Source organism: Podarcis erhardii (assembly GCF_964252035.2).
Source record: "Podarcis erhardii genome assembly, chromosome: 2".
NCBI classification, from domain to species: Eukaryota; Metazoa; Chordata; class Lepidosauria; order Squamata; family Lacertidae; genus Podarcis; species Podarcis erhardii.
Genome location: NC_138498.1, coordinates 114,921,602 through 114,940,656, shown reverse-complemented (window position 1 = coordinate 114,940,656; position 19,055 = coordinate 114,921,602). Strand labels below are relative to the sequence as shown.

The 19,055-nt window shown below is 47.7% G+C and overlaps 1 protein-coding gene across 1 annotated transcript in view; it reads left to right on the top strand.

Annotated features, from left to right (window-relative positions):
• Positions 1-2,059: 2,059 nt before the first annotated feature.
• Positions 2,060-19,055, top strand: part of LOC309335194 (uncharacterized protein) — a gene marked incomplete at its 3' end in the record, with an annotated part of 34,033 nt that continues 17,037 nt past the window's right edge. Inside the window, 9 exon segments of the mRNA XM_081850068.1 lie at positions 2,060-2,417; positions 7,289-7,444; positions 7,905-8,000; positions 8,694-8,924; positions 9,694-9,716; positions 11,359-11,480; positions 11,712-11,744; positions 17,040-17,108; positions 17,111-17,604. Of these exon segments, the coding sequence (XP_081706194.1) occupies positions 2,136-2,417; positions 7,289-7,444; positions 7,905-8,000; positions 8,694-8,924; positions 9,694-9,716; positions 11,359-11,480; positions 11,712-11,744; positions 17,040-17,108; positions 17,111-17,604 (1,506 nt within the window). The 5' untranslated portion in view covers positions 2,060-2,135.

The window sequence follows — 19,055 nt, the reverse complement described above, 5'->3', positions numbered from 1 at the left end:
AGGTGCCTTCACTGTGTTCTTTTTGGTGCCTGCTAAAAACATTCTGGGTGACACGGGTGGCACTGTGGGTTAAACCACTGAGCCTAGGACTTGCCGATCAGAAGGTCGGCGGTTCGAATCCCCATGACGGAGTGAGCTCCCATTGCTTGATCCCTGCTCCTGCCAACCTAGCAGTTTGAAAGCACGTCAAAGTGCAAGTAGATCAATAGGTACCACTCCGGCGGGAAGGTAAATGGCATTTCCATGCGCTGCTCTGGTTTGCCAGAAGCGGCTTAGTCATGCTGGCCACATGACCCGGAAGCTGTACGCCGGCTCCCTCGGCCAATAAAGCGAAATGAGTGCCGCAACCCCAGAGTCGGCCACGACTGGACCTAATGGTCAGGGGTCCCTTTACCCTTTACTAAAAACATTCTGGTTTCGTCAAGCCTACCCAGATGCTTAGAAAATAAGTTATAGTAGTTTAACTTCTGGTATATTTTATCCCCCCCCCCCCCCCCGATTTTATCTTTCGGTAAACTACTTTGGTGTTGTGGGGTTTTTTTGTTTTTGTTTTACAAAACAAGTGGTGTTTAAATTTTATGAAATAAATAAACCAGTAAGTAAGAGCGCTCTCTCTCCTTCTGGAATTGGGAGGAATGGTTCCTTTGATCCTGGAGGTGGTTTATAGCCATCATGAATCAAAGCCATTTAAAGCTGCATGCTCTATGACTTGGATGTTTTTTTAAAGCCATCTAACCTGTGGCAGTGAATTAACATACAGGGTCCATGTAAGGATTCTATGCAGATAATGTGCTTGAAGTGCTTTGAACACTTGGAAGAACAGGTGGTTTCAAGAATTATTATTGAGAACTTGTGGAGCATCCCAAACGCAGGGCATTGAGCGGGAATGAAATTTCTGTCATGGGTCTAAAGAAAAGTTTGTCTCTGAGCTCCTGCTGTTTCTGTCCTCTTTCCTCATCTGCCCCCCAGGAAACGCAACTTTGGATCCAGCCAACTTTGGATCCTGCCTCATCCTGTCTGAGGATCAGGAGAGTGTGAGAGATGGAGATGCAGATCAAAATCTCCCCCACAATCCTGGGAGATTAAACACACACATCCCCATGTGCTACGGCAAGAGGGGATCACAGCAGGCAGAGATTTTGGGAGGTCATTGTAGAGAGTGAGGGGCATTGGGCCGTAGGGGGAGCCAGGAAGTCTGTGAAGAGGAACAGCAAGTTCGCTCCTTGTCCTGAGGATGTGATTTGGGGGGTGGGGAAATGGGACCCTCCTTCCCTTCTGATACATAGGTACTTTAGTTCCTGAATCCAGGTCACAGGCTCATCCTATTCATACACAAATATGCCCTTATGAATGGACTTTCCCCATTTTCCTCCCTTACTGCAGAGGAATATTTGGGGCCATTGGGAGAGTCGAAATGGCTTCAGGGTTGCTCTCCCATACTATTTCAGACACATGGTTCAAATATTGAGTTATGTGTGCATTTATGTACAGTATTTATTTTGTATTTGAGAACTTAAAATTCTTATAACAATGTGATATTTCACTGACAAAGGGTGCATTCATTGAGGAAACGGGGCTAATAGCTGCGCTGCGGTGTTATTGGCAAATATCTGGATACCATTAGCTGAGCTGTTTGCAAAGGCCGTTTGCAGAGTTCGTTCCAGAGGTTATTATTGCACATTATCAGACGCCGGTGATTCTGTCAAAACGACTCACTAAAAACTGGCACCGGGAGGGAGGGCTGGGCTGTTTCTCCTCTTTATGTGGTGGCTGCTGACTAGAAAAAGGATATGGATGGAGCAAGGAGTGGGGGGCGGGGCGGCAATTCATTCATTAGCTTGCAAAGTAGTCTGAGCCTGACGTGCTGATAGTCAACAAAACTACAACAAACTCCACCAGCTCCCACAGGGAAATGGTTCCTTAAACGAGCATTCACCAAGAATGAACATTCCATTTAAAATGAATAAATATATTTATTTCCACCGTATCAAAGCTGCTCGGGGCTCCACCCAACTCCAAGGCAGCAGAGATCCTGAGTTTCCCGGAAATCCGAATTTCCTAGAAAGAGAACACGCCCATTTGCAGGCGGAAAAGAGAGAAAACGAAACCAGCTCTCTCTCCCTGGCGAAGCAAGCATGGCTGCTTCTGAGGGTCCCGTCCGGGATCTCTGCGAGGAAGCCACTTGCTCCATTTGCCTGGATTATTTCAGAGATCCAGTGATCATTCATGAATGTGGGCACAACTTCTGCCGGTCCTGCCTGATCCAGTGCTGGGAGAAATCCGAGGGAGAGGCTTCTTGCCCTCAGTGCAGAGAAACAGTGGAACAAAGCAGCACCACGCGAAACCAGCAGCTGGCAAATGTTGTGGAAATAGCCAAGAAATTCAGCCATCTGGGGGGGAAACAGCAGGGGTGTTATGTACTGAGTTGAATAGGATCCAAACTGCAGCAGTCTGATTGGTCCTAGAACAATGCAGCAGTATGATTGGTTGGCAGGAACCACCCAATCATGCTCCAGATTGAAGTGAATCCACAACCTGATTGGTTTACAGTACAATTCCGGAATTAGCCAATCATGTGCAGCCCATTGTGTAAATAATGTATATAAGGCAGATACTTTGAGGGGACTTTCATTCATTCCTCCTCACCACTATGAGCTGAATAAAGAGCATGAAATCACTTTGCGACTCCGAGTATATTTCACTGGCGACGAAGGTGGGATCCCGCTGAGCTGACTGCCACACACAGCACCGCAGCACCGCCACCTGCCGCACCGCTGCCTCGCACCGTGTATCCAGGCTTCAGCTCCGGGACACAAGGAACTCAGAATGGCAACTGACAGCAACTTCTCGCCGTTCAACCCAGCATCTGGAGACTGGGAAGCGTACGCCTCCCGTTTCACCTTCCTCCTAGAAGCCAAAGGGGTCACCGATGATGAAGACGCCAAGAAGAGGGCAATATTCTTCAGCGTCTGCGGAGAGGAGACATTTGAAATCGCCCGGGCTCTCCTTGCGCCTGAAGACGTTGCTACTGTTCCATACAAAACAATAATGGAACAGCTGAAGGGGCATTTTTCGCCACAGCCCTCAGTGGTGGCTCGTCGAAATGCCTTCTACGCAAAGCGGCAAGCCCCTGGGGAAACCATAACTGGGTTTGTGACCTCTCTCCGCCAAGCCGCCCGGTTCTGCAACTTCTCAGAGCTGGAGAACATGCTTCGTGACCGCCTCGTCGGTGGCCTGAGGGATGAGAAGCTGCAACGACGCCTCTACGCTAAGAAGAACCTAACGTTCCAGGTCGCTCTGGAGGAGGCCCTGGCAACGGAAGCTGCCGAGAGGTCGACACAAGAGGCACGGCCGAGCCAGCCGTCCCAACCGAGGGTCCACCATGAAGACCTCACCGACGACTCAGGATCTGACAGGGAGGAGGTGCACCGAGTACAGCAGCGCACTCAAGCGGCCCACATACCACAGCTGCCTCGACGAGAAGGAGGGAACTGCGCAAGCTGTGGAGAAAGTCATGAGAGGAGGACCTGCCGTTTCCGCAATGCAGAGTGCAGACAGTGCAGAAAATCGGGACACATCGCCCGGGTGTGTCGGGCTCGGCCCACCCGACACCAGGCATCAGACGACCAATCCAAGAACCCCAGGTCCTGGGGCCCAACGCACCAAGGCAACTCGACAGAGCTCACGGACTTCCAGGTATACCAGTTGCCCCACCCCAACATAGAGAAAATTTATGTAGAGGTACAGATAGAGGGGGCCCCATGCCGCATGGAGCTTGACACGGGTTCAACTCTATCCATAATCTCGGCAAGGACCTTAAGGAAACTGTGTCCTACTGGGGGTCCCAAACTCAGGCCGGCCCCATTCACCCTCCGGGACTTCCAGAAACGTAAGGTCCCCACAATGGGGGTGGGGACCTTCAGGGTGCAATACCGAGGGCGGACGCGGCAACTGGACTTGCTTGTGGTCAAGGGCCCCTACATTAGCTTACTGGGATTGGCATGGTTTGGACCACTGGGGCTAGCTGTCACCGGGGTGAACCACACTAGCTTACAAGTGGACGTGGACGCCATATGCAAGGAATTTCCGGGGGTTTTCGATGGGAAATTGGGACAGTATACGGGCCCCCCCATTGCTCTACAGCTTGACCCCGCAGTACGACCAGTCAGGCTCAAGGCCCGCCGGGTCCCGTTCGCTCTGAAACCCCGTATAGACGAGGAATTGGACCGGCTCGTGGAGCAAGGAGTGCTGGAACCGGTACCTAATGCCCCCTGGGAAACCCCAATCGTCACACCTGTCAAGCCTAATGGCTCAGTCCGCATCTGCGCAGACTACAAATGTACCATAAACAAGGCCCTCACGGCCCATGCATACCCAGTGCCAGTGGTCAGCCATGTCCTTGCCACCCTGGCTGGGTCGAAAATTTTTGGCAAGCTGGACTTGGCCCAAGCATATCAACAGCTGCCAGTAGATGAGGCAACAGCAGAGGCACAGACGATTGTGACGCACAGAGGAGCATTCAGGGTAAAGCGGCTGCAATTCGGTGTCAGCGTGGCACCAGGCATATTCCAGAATCTAATGGACTCTCTCCTTAAAGGGATTCCTGGCGTCACCCCCTTCTTCGATGATGTGTTGATTGCCGGGCCCACACCAGAGGAGTTTGAGGACCGCCTCTGCACCGTTCTGCACCGTTTCCAGACAGCGGGTCTCAAGGTAAAGCGGGAAAAATGTCTACTAGGAGTGCCCCAGGTGGACTTTCTGGGATTCATGGTGGACGCAGAAGGGGTCCACCCGACTGGGGACAAGGTACGGGCCATTTGTGATGCCCCAGCGCCCAGGAACAAGACTGAACTTCAGGCCTTCTTGGGACTATTGAACTTTTACCATTCCTTCCTTCCCCACAAGGCGGCGGTAGCGGAGCCTCTACACAGACTCCTGGACAAGCGGGCCCCTTGGGTGTGGGGCCATCGCCAGGAGGCCGCATTCCAGGCAGTCAAGGACTTGCTTGTCTCAAACTCGGTCTTGGCACACTTCGACGAGAGGCTGCCGGTGGTGCTAGCATGCGACGCCTCACCCTATGGCATTGGCGCTGTCCTGGGACACCAACTCCCAGATGGAAGAGAGGTACCGGTGGCATACTTTTCCCAGACACTCAACGCAACCGAGCGGAACTACTCACAAATCGACAAGGAGGGCCTGGCAATCGTGAAGGGAGTAAAAAAATTCCATGATTTCTTGTATGGGCGGCCCTTCACCGTGGTGACTGACCACAAACCGTTGCTTGGCTTGTTTGCCCCCGAAAAGCAGACCCCCCAAGTGCTGTCTCCTCGTGTCCTCAGGTGGTCAATTTTCCTTGCCAGCTACCAGTATGCACTGATTCACCGCCCTGGGAAGGCGATGGGCCATGCGGACGCCCTCAGCAGGCTACCACTACCAGAAACAGGCCCCGACCCGGCACCTGCACAAGAGGTTATGAGCCTGGAGCTGCTTCCCGACCGCCCCATTCAGGCACAAGAAGTTGCACACCATTCCAAGAAAGATAGGGTCATCTCCCGGGTCCTGGACTGGGTGTGGAGGGGATGGCCCAGCAGCAGCCCCGGGCCAGAATTCGCCAGCTACACAACCCGCAAACATGAACTGTCGGCCCACAAGGGGTGCCTGTTATGGGGAAGCAGGGTCGTTGTTCCCCAGCCCCTCCGCAAAAGGGTCCTCACAGCCCTACACGAGACACACCCAGGGGTAGTAAGAATGAAGGCCCTTGCCAGGAGTTATGTGTGGTGGCCGGGGATCGACGGAGAGATAGAGGCCTGGGTCAAACACTGCCAGGCCTGCCAAGAATCCCGCCCAGATCCCCCAAGGGCCCCAGTCCAGTCCTGGGAGTCTGCCCGAGCACCATGGTCACGCCTGCATGTGGACTTCGCTGGCCCCTTTCAGGGGAAAACATTCTTCATAGTGGTGGACTCCTACACCAAATGGCTGGAAGTCGCACTGGTACCATCCACTTCTACATCCGCAGCCATCCGGGTACTACGCAGGCTGTTTGCAACGCACGGGCTCCCTGACACTCTCGTCTCAGACAACGGGACTGCATTTACGTCAGGAGAATTCCAAACCTTCACAGCGCAGAACGCCATCCGCCACATCCGTTCGGCGCCATTTCACCCTGCCACCAATGGCCAAGCAGAACGCATGGTGCGGACCACCAAGGACACCCTTCGCCGCATGACGCAAGGGGATTGGGAGTACCGCCTTGCCACATTCCTTCTAGCACAGCACAGCACCCCCAGCTCAACGACTGGCCGGAGCCCCGCTGAACTACTAATGGGTCGGCGCCTTGCAATCAGATTGGACCGCCTTCACCCCGATAGAGCTCAGGATGAGGTAGGGGTGGGGGAAGGCAGGAACCCCCGGACCTTCGAGGCCCAGGACCCAGTGTACGCAAAGAATTTTGGGGCAGGCCCTGCATGGGTACCCGCCACAGTCACCAGGGTCACTGGCCCCGTGTCGTACGAGGTGCTAACGGATGGGGGGCAATGCTGGCGCCGCCACTGTGACCAGATACGGCGACGATTCCCGGGAGAAAACCAGGAGGAGGAGGACAGGTCAGAGGAGTCCCAGGGGAACAGTGGGGCAGTGAGGCCCATAGAGCAGCAGGGGCCAGCAGGAGAGGCAGAACCAGTAAATACAGAGAGGTCCCGGGAGGCCGAAAGGACACCGGAACCAGAACCACGACTGAGCGAGCCGGTTGCGCCAGACCAAACAGCCCCATCACAGCCAGCATCCTTGGAACACGAGCCAGAACCAGAACCCCGGACCAGGGAACACCCCAGGCCGCAACGCACACGTAGGCCGCCAGCGTACCTTGAGGACTATGAATGCGACCTCCCGGGCAGGACTGGAACTTAGAGGGGAGGGGTGTTATGTACTGAGTTGAATAGGATCCAAACTGCAGCAGTCTGATTGGTCCTAGAACAATAGGATCCAAAAGGCAGCAGTCTGATTGGTCCTAGAACAATAGGATTCAGAATGCAGCAGTCTGATTGGTCCTAGAACAATGCAGCAGTATGATTGGTTGGCAGGAACCACCCAATCATGCTCCAGATTGAAGTGAATCCACAACCTGATTGGTTTACAGTACAATTCCGGAATTAGCCAATCATGTGCAGCCCATTGTGTAAATAATGTATATAAGGCAGATACTTTGAGGGGACTTTCATTCATTCCTCCTCACCACTATGAGCTGAATAAAGAGCATGAAATCACTTTGCGACTCCGAGTATATTTCAAGGGGGAAGGAAAGGGGATGGTCTGCGAGAAGCACCAGGAGCCCCTGAAGCTCTTCTGCCAGGAGGACCAAAGCCCCATCTGTGTGGTGTGTGACAGATCCAAGGAGCACAAAAGCCACGAGGTGGTTCCTCTAGAGGAGGCGTCCCAGGAGTACAAGGTGGGAAAAGGCAGAGGGTCTTTCTTGGGGGTGGAAGAGCTGCGGACAAGAGGGGCTTCCAATAATGAAAATGATAATATTGTAATGTATTCTCTCAACTTGAAGCCCAAAAGGTATTCTCCTGATGCAACTAAACTTCTAAAACTTAATACAATAAACATTTATTTTTCTTTTTGAGGGATTAAGGTGTCCCCAGTGTCCCCCTGAATGCAGGCTGCAGTAATTCCCTGGGATGAAAGATTACAGCATCTAGGATTAATTTAATAAAAAGGAGGGGAAACATGTTGGAGGTGTGTTCAGTGTGTGGGGTAAATAGGGCCTCTTCATTTCTTCCTCATCTGGGATGAAAAAGGGGAATCTTTGCAAAAGACCCAGGGATGTGGGGCAGGGAGCAAACATACGATTCATATTGCCTGTTAATGTGTAATGCAGCCCAATTTGGATTTTCTTTTCTTTTCAGGATCAGATCAGCAGCTGCCTAGACAATGTGAGGAAGGAGAGAGAGAAAATTCTAGTATTTAAAGCAAACACAGAAAAGGAAAGCCAAGACCTGCTTGTAAGTATCATTGCCACTTTAAGGTAAAAAAGTGCTATAGTCTAGAATCAATACCTGGGGGGAGGGGAAGAATATGGAATACAGAAAGGTTTCTTTTTTAATGGTCCGATCTCCCACAGAACATGAAAGACCATTTAAAGGAGGGGGTGGGCTTGTGAGTGTTTATGAAGCTCTTTCTCTGCTGAATATGTCAGAAGTGGCCCTCTAGTTGAATTTGCATAACTGGCCTCTTCATCCTGCAAGAGCAGACTAAATGCCTGATATAATAATAATTTAATTTTTTTATACCTCGCCCTCCCCAGCCAAGGTCGGGCTCAGGGTGGCTAACAAGCAATAATAAAAACAGGTTTTATGATTACAACTTAAAACAAAATTAAAATACAACATTAAAATATTGAAACATTAAAATATTAAAATGCCTCATTAAAATGCCTCATCACAGGAGGAGAAGGAAAAGAAAAAAGAAAGAGAGGGAGGGAGGGAGGGAGGGAATCAAACTGGCTCCAAGCCAAAGGCCAGGTGGAACAACTCTGTCTTACAGGCCCTGCGGAAAGAAATCAGATCCTGCAGGGCCCTGGTCTCATGAGGCAGAGCGTTCCACCAGGCCGGAGCCAGTGTTGAAAAGGCCCTGGCTCTGGTTGAAGCTAATCTAACTTGGCCCACTGTTCTCTTCTTTCGATCTCTTTGCTGCAGAAACAAACAGGTGCAGAGAGGGAAAAGATGGTGGCTGAGTTCAGGCGACTGCACCAGTTTCTGGAAGAACAGGAGAAACGTATTCTGGCCCAGATGGCAGAAGTGGAGAAGGAGATTGCAGCCCAAAGGGAGGAGCACCTTGCCAGACTCTCCAGGGAAGTCTCCTCTCTTGACAGCCTCATCCGGGAGATGGAGGAGAAGCTTCAGGAACCAGCGAGGGAACTCCTGCAGGTCAGGCCTCATCCTGACGCGAGAGGGTGGAGTGTGATGCTTCATAGTACAAGCAGGAGGATAACATGTCTTAGCCCCCACCCCCCAAAAAGCTGCTGGAAGGAAAAGAATTGGTACATGATGGGTGAAAGGCCAGGGGTCACAAAAGGGGATCTGCTAGATCAAACCACAGGTCCCTTCACTCTAGTATCGTGTTCTCACACTGGCCAACCAGAGGTCTCTGGGAAGCTTTAAAACCAGTAGCTCTCTGCCCACCTCTCTTTCCCAGTAAGTGCTGGTCAGCTGCTTAGTATTGATAACTGGGGTCATCCGGAGGTTTGGCACACGTTGTCAGCAATATGCTGGTGACTCTCCTTTACACCTGCAGGTCAGGCAGCGGAAGTGCTGGGCCAGTGTGTTGTCTCTCTAACAGACTGGATGAGAGTCAACAAACTGCATCTCAATCCAGATAAGACTGAGGAACTATTAGTGGGTGGTTCCCTAGACCGGATGGGTGGGAGATGGCCTGCTCTTGATGGGGTTACACTTCTTCTGAAGGAGTAGGTACATAGCTTGGGGGTTGTACTTTGGGCTGCCTCTGCAGTCAGTTTGGATTATTTGGTTGTTCTTGTTTTTATTATGAATTTTATGTTGTGTTTTTATTTAGGGAACTGCCGAGAGACCTGCAGGTATAGGGTGGTTTACAAAATTGATAATGACAACAGCAGAAATAACAAAAACAAACAGATGACAGTGTTCTGGCTCCACTAACATCTTTCTTTCCCTCCAGGATATTGGAAGCTTCTTGCAGAGGTAAGTGATGGAAAACCCCTGCCTTATTCTGATGCTAGGAAAGTTCCTGTTTAACAGGTGGGAAACTCGCTCTCCTGTTCCTCCTTCTAGCGATAGCTTAGGACTCCATTGTCCATTCCACAAGATCACAGACAGAAATAGAGACACATTTTCCTAGTCATTTGTAGCTATTGGTCTCATCCAGAATCATAGGAAGGAAGTCATTCCTTGTTCCCCTCCATTACATATTTCTCCCTTTTCCTTGATGGATTCATTTACTCTGGAATAGATACAGAAAAGCGGGAACATTCCTTATAGAAAAGGTAAAGATAAAGGACCCCTGACCGTTAAGACCAGTCACGAACGAATCTGGGGTTGCGGCGATTATCTCGCTTTACAGGCCGAGAGAACAGGCGTTTGTCCATGGACAGCTTTTCTGGGTCGTGTGGCCAGCATGACTAAGCCACTTCTGACGAAATGTAACACCGAAACCAGAGCAGCACACGGAAAGGCCATTTACCTTCCCGCCGGAGTGGTACCTATTTATCTACTTGCACTTTGACATGCTTTCGAACTGCTAGGCTGGCAGGAGCAGGGACCTAGCAATGGGAGCTCACCCCGTCGCGGGGATTCAAACCTCCAACTTTCAGATCGGCAAGTCCAAGAGGCTCAGTGGTTTAGACCACAGCGCCACTCGCGTCCCTTAAATATCCAGTGTATTTCAGGCTCCTGCTGGTTCTTCTTCAGACATAAGAATGTGAGAAAGGGCCCTGCTGGATCAGGCCAGTGGACCATCTCGTCCAGCATCCTGTTTTCACAATGATTAACCAGATGCCAGTGGGAAACCGATGGGCAGGATCTGAGCCCCAGAGGACACTCCCCTCCTGTGGTTTCAGAGGCACCACTGCCTTTGACCCAGCCATCGTGAAGAGCAGCCGCTGAGAGCCTTCTCCCCCAAACACCAGCAACATATTCAAACACTCATGAATTTTGAGAATCTTCCATGTTTAGAAAATACTGCTTTAATTTCTTCAAATATCTTCTCTATTTTTAAAATATACCCACTGTGCTAAAATACATTTATAATGTTAACTGCAAAAGCCATTCTAAAGCATTCTGAACTTCCTTATATTTCAGAAATGCACATACCAGACCTATTTTGTTTTGCTCATTAATCACTTGAAATTCTTCACTAAAACTGGAGTTTGTAAACCGAATAGTTTGTTAATAGTTCATAAACTGAGGTACAACTGTAATGTTAATGGCAAAAGCCATTCTAAATCATTCTGCACTTCCTTATAATTCAGAAATGCATATACCAAATCTGTTTTGTTCTACTCATTAAAGCTTCATTAAAACTGGAGTAGTCCTAAAATCTCTGCCTAAGGACCCAGTATTGCTCACTTTTCTAAAAAAAAATAATTTGCATATATCAGCTTCTTTACCTTCAATCTCATATTCCTATATTTCCTTCAGTACATTTCAGTTTTCCTTCAACTCGTTAGGTGTTCTCTAGATCCACACATCAACCACATTCTTTCCATAGGAAAACCCTGCTCCCAAGTCTTCATTATGCCTTTATCATCAGGATGAGACACCTGCCTTGTCAGAAAGCTCCTTGCATTGGAAGGATGTTGGCTTGACTTTGTTTTTCTCCTCCCAGGTCTCAGGAGAAGGAGAACTTAGAGGATCCTCCTGTGGCTTTTCCTCCTGCTCTGAAGTGGAGGATCTGGGATTTCGGAGATATAAATCCCTTCCTGGAGGGTGTCATGCAGCAGTTCAGAGGTAGTAAAGAAGGGCTGAAAGTATTTTATACTGGCTGTTTAGAAGTGTTCATGGCAGGGTTCTGATCATACATATAAGCCATGCCAGGAAAATGGAAGGTTTATTAGTTTATTCTTTTTCAATATCAAGAAGTCACACTGGCTACAATCTCATGAGCTCATATTGTTCATTCCAGGTTTGTTATCTGAATGATGGTGTGATGCTAAATCTCTGTTCCTCTTTCTCTTCCAGACACTGTGGAATATGGACTTCAGCTGCAAAAAGGTACATTATTATTATTATTATTATTATTATTATTATTATTATTATTATTATTACAGTGGTACCTCAGGTTACATACGCTTCAGGTTACAGACTCCGCTAACCCAGAAATAGTGCTTCAGGTTAAGAACTTTGCTTCAGGATGAGAACAGAAATCGTGCTCCGGTGAGGAAGCCCCATTAGCTAAAGTGGTGCTTCAGGTTAAGAATGAACCTCCGGAACGAATTAAGTACTTAACCCAAGGTACCACTGTAATGTGTGTTAAGTGCTTTGAACTCTTGAAAGATCTACAAATGTTTCAAGAACTTGATGAACACCCCTGTCTTGAATGCAGAGCCCTGGAGTCCCTGTTCATTTCAGAGCGGATGCTATTTCTGTCATGTGCCTAAAGAAAAGTCAGCTTCCCCGTTGACGTCGTTTCTCTTCTCTTTCCTCCTCTGCCCCCGCAGAAAACATAACTTTGGATCCAGACACAGCAAATCCCTACCTCATCCTGTCTGAGGATCGAAAGAGTGTGAGAGAGGGAGAAGAGTGTCAAGACCTGCCAGACAACCCTGAGAGATTTGACACAGATGGCGATGTGCTGGGATGTGAAGGTTTTACATCAGGCAGACATTTCTGGGAAGTCATTGTGGGAAAAGAGGAGGGGTGGGGGGTGGGGGTGGCCAGAAAGTCTGTGAAGAGGAAGGGTGTTGTGTCTTTTGATACTACGGACGGGATCTGGGGTTTGGGGAAGTGGGATGGTGTGTACAAGTTCTGCTCCCCCCTTGAGGCCCCTGTTCCAAGTGAGGAGCCTGAGAGGATCCGAGTGGCCCTGAACTGTGAAGCGGGACGGGTGTCCTTTTACAATGCGGATACAGCAGCCCTCCTCTGCACATTCCCAGCAGCCCCCTTCTCAGGAGAGACCCTCCAGCCCTACTTTTTCGTGAGGGAGAAAGGGAACCTGAGACTCTATTGACCGAAGGTGCAGACAGGCAAGTATATATTCACTGTCATTATGACATATTCAGTCTCCTCTTCAGGACTGAGCTGACAGGCACTTGAGAAGAAACCTTATTTGCAGAACTGTGATTGGCCATCCCTTGTGTCAATCATGATGCAACTCTCCCTTCTCAGGCCAGCTTTGTAAATGACACTGATGGATTGGGTCCCCTGTCAGTCCCCAAACTTGCCTGTTCTCTCTCCCTTGGGAATCGGCTATTTGTGTCAGTGCAGGAGGTGCAAAGGAGGAAAGAAGCAAGAAAATGATTTAGGAAACAACAGCAACCCCCCCCCCCACACACACACATTCCTGTTTCGATGTAGTTCTCTCTCTGACAAGTTTTCTATAGACAATACCATCATCTTTTCTGAATAACATCAGAATTATGCACAAGCATCACTTAAAACGTTCCTCATCCTCAATCCTGAACTCTGATTCCCTTTCATCCTCCAATACCTCCACTGGCCAGGGAGATGGAAGTTCCAAAATCCCTTCTTTGCTACTACTCAGGGAAGCTTAGGTCGCAATTCAGCAAAATCTCCTTTTTGTGAGTTCAGTACAGTCAGCGCAAAATTCACAGCCTGGAGCCAATCCTCAAAACACAAATTATTAAATAGAAAGAGGGCTAGAGATGAGGAAAAACTGTTAGAAGGGACTCTGAAATCCCAGAAAAGTCTTTAGAGCCCAGAAAGCAATGGGGCTTTGGCAGTGGGGGAAAGAGTTTCTAAGTCCACCTTGCTTGCTGGCCTCTAGGAAGGTCAAGATCTCTGGCTTCAGACAAGTGGAATGGTTGCTTAGGGGGCATTTTTGGGGGTCTTCCTGACTTAAGCTATATTGCCTTCACATGCTGACCCCAGAAATGTACCCCCCCCCCCCGTGCAGGTTTTGGACCTCAATGTAACAAAATCCCCTCTGACAGTGAAGAGCCTCTGTCAGACGTTCTGAGGAGAGAACAGTGACAATCTAGACTGGATTTCTGGGGGGGTGGGGTGGAGGGGTAAATTCCTATGTATACAATTATTTTCTCCAAGATGCTTTGTAGCAAACAATCAGATACTTATCTGTATTTTTTTTAGAGATAACCTCTTCTTATCCTTTTGTGTAACGGGCCTGAAAGTATTTGGGACATGTTTCCTGTGCTAACGTGTTTGATTCTATTAAAGATTGTACTTCTTGTTGCTCCTGTGGTGTTTCAAACTCAACAGTATTAATATCCATTCGCCATGACATTTGAAATCTTAACAAAGGTCCCTTCAGAGATGTGCTTGAAAGCCCTCCCTGCAAAGCTCCTCTCTATGTTGTAGCTCCTCTTCAGACCTTCCTGTGTCGACCCTGAATGTCTGCAGGAGGAGTCAATCCCGTTTGAGTGAGGGGCAAATTTCAGGGGCTTCCCTGCATAAACTCATATTTTGCACCTGGGTCCATTTCTGGATCTCAGCATTCGGATTAGAAATGAAAGCAAATCCCTCAAGTCTGAAGTCTGCCCATCCCTTTATTTGTGGGAATCCCACCACCAGGAGAGAAGGGAGTCTCAGCCGTATCTGCCATGTCAGTGAGAGAGCAGGTATCCTATTTTTTTCACATTTTTTAAATTAAATATTTTCTTGTTTTATAGAAATATGTGTAATGTCTCATATTTTTTCCATGTAACATATTTACAAATCAGTTTCATTTGTTGAGACATTAGGGGGAAATAAGGGGTGGAGGGGCGGGGGGGGCGGGGGGCGATGTTTCTATTATGCTTAATGTATGTAGGGTTTGGTGTCAGCATTGCTTGTGCGGCTTCTCTGCTGTTCACTTGTGTTCCTTTGGTGGTAAGAGAGGTTGGGGTTGGCCTAGGCTGTGGTTGTTCATTTGTGGTTGGCTGTGGTGATCTTTGTTTTTGTGTGTGAGTGGGGTGGGTGGGTGTTTTGGATCAGGTTAGCCATATTGATTTGTATGCTGTTGGTGGATTATTGTCATTGTGCTCAATCAGCCAGTGTTTTTGCCTAGCAAATGATCTTTTGAAGGATATCAAAGCTAATGCATTTTTGTCCTATTTGAGTTTATCAATATCAATAAGATGGGCAGAGCTTCAACATTCCCCACAGGCAAGTCCACTGTTTGACAAATAGAGAGAGAGGCAGCCAGCACAACTAAATGCTGTAAACTGACAGTGCCAAAACTCCCCTCCTTCTGTCTCCTCCTCTGCCGTAGACTCAAACTACAGTTTTCCTTCATGCACAGACATCTGGATAACGTTGTCTTTAGCTAGAATTTGGTGAGGGAAGAAAGACATTCCCCTGGTCACCTTCCAGCTATTTCTTAACCATTTAGCCATAAATCTTCAGAATAACAATTAAAAGGCACCTGGGCACTTTGCCAAGCCTTTGAAGGGGGTCTCCACTAGCTCTTCAGACTCCCCTGACGCTCTTCTGCTCTGACTCCCAGACTCAACACCACGCAAGTTCTGTGGGAAAATCTTTCCTCCTGCCCTCCTGTCCTGAACAGACCAGCCATGCAAGGGAGTGGAAGTGAAATATGGTTGTGTGAAAGCAGGTGCTTGGGGGGAAGGTAGAGGGAGCACGCAGCCCAAGGCAGCGGGATTTTCTGTGTTGAATCTCACTGAGGTACAAGGGTGGTGTGAAGCCCAATGGTCTCTGCACACGAGGGGGAAATATCCCTTTGAGGCACGCAATAATAATAATTTGTACCCTGCCAATCTGCCTGGGTTTCCCCAGCCACTCTGGGCGGCTTCCAACAAAGATTAAAAATACATTAAAATGTCACACATTAAAAACTTCCCTGAACAGGCCTGCCTTCAGATGTCTTCTAAATGTTAGGTAGTTATTTATTTCTTTGACATTTAATGTTAGGGTGTTCCACAGGGCGGGTGCCACTACCAAGAAGGCCCTCTGCCTGGTTCCCTATAGCTTTGCTTCTGACAATGAGGGAACCACCAGAAGGCCCTTGGCGTTGGACCTCAGCATCCGGGCAGCACGATGGGGGTGGAGACGCTCCTTCAGGTATACTGGGCAGAGGCCGTTTAGGGCTTTAAAAGGTCAACACCAACGCAAGACCCTCTAATGCTCAATTTAAGAGAGTTGGTTAAGAGTAAGGTTTAAGGGAGCAAAAGTGGGGGACAAACTGGTGCACGAGCAGAAATAGCTCAGAAAATGGCCATGACAACTTTTGAGGGCTAGACGTTGAAGAGGTACTGATGTCAATGGCAGGGAGGTGGGGGCTGCACAGCCCAGGCCTCAGGTGCCAGGCTTTTACGATTTAGTTGCAACAGGATGAGGGAAATTCAGCAACCCTCTTAGGGACAGGGAGCTTCCATGACTTTCTCCCCAATATGTCCAATCTCAGCCACTTAACCAGACATCTGCTCATCAAAACAGAGCCCCCCTGATTCGCTCTCGGAGCCCCAAGAAGGTCATTTCACACATAGAGGATCATGGGAGACTAATTGCTTTCATAATCAGCAGAGGAGAGAGACAGTGGAAGAAGACTGGAAAAAATTCAAAATCTATCTTAAAAATTGTTGTAAAATTTCGGAATGTTAAGATGTCAAGGGATTGGATATAAAGAATTACAGCTGTTAAAACTTAAGCTTAAGAAAATTTTAAAGAGAATTAAATATAAAAATGGATGAAGGATTGCTAAAAAAATTTTAAAACAAGAATGCAGTGAAGGGGAGGTATGGGGAAGTCGTGTTATGTTTGTTTGTTTTTTGTTTATGTTGTAAAATTAATAAAAATTATTTTTTTAAAAAAACATAATCAGCAGAGCATAGAGACAGTTTTATGGGTGTCAGTGTTTTTCCTTTTTATAAACTGCCTGGAAAGGTGGGGTAAAACATCCTTTAAATACATAACTGAACTTGGGTGGTTGTCATAAGAAGGGTGTGTTCTCTGCTGTGACCTGCTGCCAGATTTACCTGCCATTTGAAGCATAGTGTGTCGTGTGAGGGAAAAGATTGAGCTGTGAATCAGGGAGTCCCTGCTTTGATGAGTAAAGAGGCCACTCTCAGCCTCAGTCCTCCCATCTGAAAAATGGGCATAATAAAGTTGACCTTACTTACATGGTTTGTGTAAGGTTTCTGTGCAGAGTGCTTTCATTACCAGAAAATAGGAGGGTGCCTTTTGATGACACAACTCCCCCAAAACCACACAGATGTTTCAAGAAGTATTATTAAGAACTTGTGGAGCATCCTAGTCCCGAATACAGTTAACAAAGTCCCTGTTCATTTCAGAGGGAATTACATTTCTGTCTAAAGAAATGTCAGCTTCCCAGTTGACGTTGTTTATCTTCTCTTTCCTCCTCTGCCCCCACAGAAAACGTAACTTTGGATCCAGACACAGCACATCCCTGTCTCACCCTGTCTGAGGATCGTAAGAGTGTGAGACGGGGGAAGTGCGTCAAGACCTGCCAGACAACCCTGAGAGATTTGACACACTTACCTATGTGCTGGGATGTGAAGGTTTCACATCAGGCAGACATTTCTGGGAGGTCACTGTGGGAAGAGAGGAAGAATGGAGGGTGGGGGTGGCTAGAAAGTCTGTGAAGAGGAAGGGCGATTTCTCTTTTGATCCTACAGAAGGGATCTGGGGTTTGGGAAAGTGGGGCGGTGTGTACAAGTTCTGCTCTCCCTGTAAGGCCCTTGTTCCAGGTGATGAGCCTGAGAGGATCCGAGTGGCCCTGAACTGTGAAGGGGGACGGGTGTGTTTTTACGATGCTGATAGAGCGGTCCTCCTCCACTCATTCTCGGCAGCCTCCTTCTCAGGAGAGACCCTCCAGCCCTTGTTTTATGTGTCTGCCAAAGCTCACCTGACAGTCTCTGAGTGTAGAGGCAGACAAGCAGATACTCATCACCAAATTTCCAATTACGATTATAATTATTATCATTACATTTTGAACAATTTTATTTTGAATGATTTTTATTAGTTTTTAGTTACAATAATCCAATAACAGCCTCATTATAACAATGCTAAATTATAATACAATTTTTAACACCAATCATTCAGATGCCAAACTATATAATTTAGTCAAAACAAAATAATTTAGTCAAAACAAAAAAAAAAATCCTTCCAGTAGCAGTAATAATATTATTATATATTTTTATATTATTTATTTATTTTATATTATTTATTTATTTATTTATTTATTTATATTTTTTATATTATTTTTTTTTTATTTTGTTTTGACTATGGCAGACCAACACGGCTACCTATCTGTAACTGGAACTATATAATTTAGGTGGTCCCCTGCATGCAAGAATTGATGTCTGTGATGTCTTTTTCTGTCCTTGTAAAATATTATGTCTATCTTTTCCGCCTTGGGCGGTGCTAATATCCCATTGTTGTTTCAGAAGTTCTCCATTGCTCTGTCCTGTGCTTCATTGTTTTGCAATTTCAACAGCAACTGCAAAAATCACACTGACTCAATAAATATCCTGTGTTCGCCACTTTCCCTCTTGGCCTGGGAAGGAGAGTGATCTGTCGAATTTCAAATAACTCATTAATTGACTTTTTTATCACATGTGGTGGGAATGTAGAGAAGTTAAAAAAATTTAGAAAATGATATATAATGAATTGGAAAATAATGTTTTAAATGACATTTGTAAAAAAAAAGAAGCATTTTTGTTAGGGATTGTAGGGCAAGTTGTTTATCTTATATCTGATGGGAGGGCATTCCACAGGAACCTACTGCGAATTCATTCTCATCTCATGCATGTGCAGTAGACATTATAGTTCCCATGTCTAGTGACCCAACGGCACATCAATGCAGCGCGCGCGCTCTCTCTCCCTCTCTCTCTCTCACACACACACTCACACACTCACACACACACACACACACACACACACACACACACACAGCACTTTCAACAGATTGCCAGCTTTGGTTAAAAACTCACCTGCCCAATTCACAATTAATTCAAGTGGGAACATTAAGATATTGGAACTATTTGCCCCACCCTCCAAACACATTGGCGTGGACTGTCCCCTTTCTGCAATGGAACTTGTTCCCAAATAAATACGCTTAGAGCCACAGCCTTAAAGGAAACCCAGGTACTTCAAGCTGCTTCACAGAGGTCTGTCCCTCACTGGACGACGGCAGCGTCTCATGGAGGCTTGTGATGAATCAGTCGCCACAAGAGCCACTTGCACACCACCCTTGACTCCATGCTTCCCTGTGCAGTCAGTTTGCGTGTTAAGCTGCCAGACATTGAGCACTGAGGAAGCATGTGATGAAAACGCGTGTGTGCAAACAGCCCTCAAGACAATGACTGAGCCAGCTCTTGGCTTCAGCAGGACTGCCAGATAAGCTTTTGCTGAGAAATGCTCTTGGGG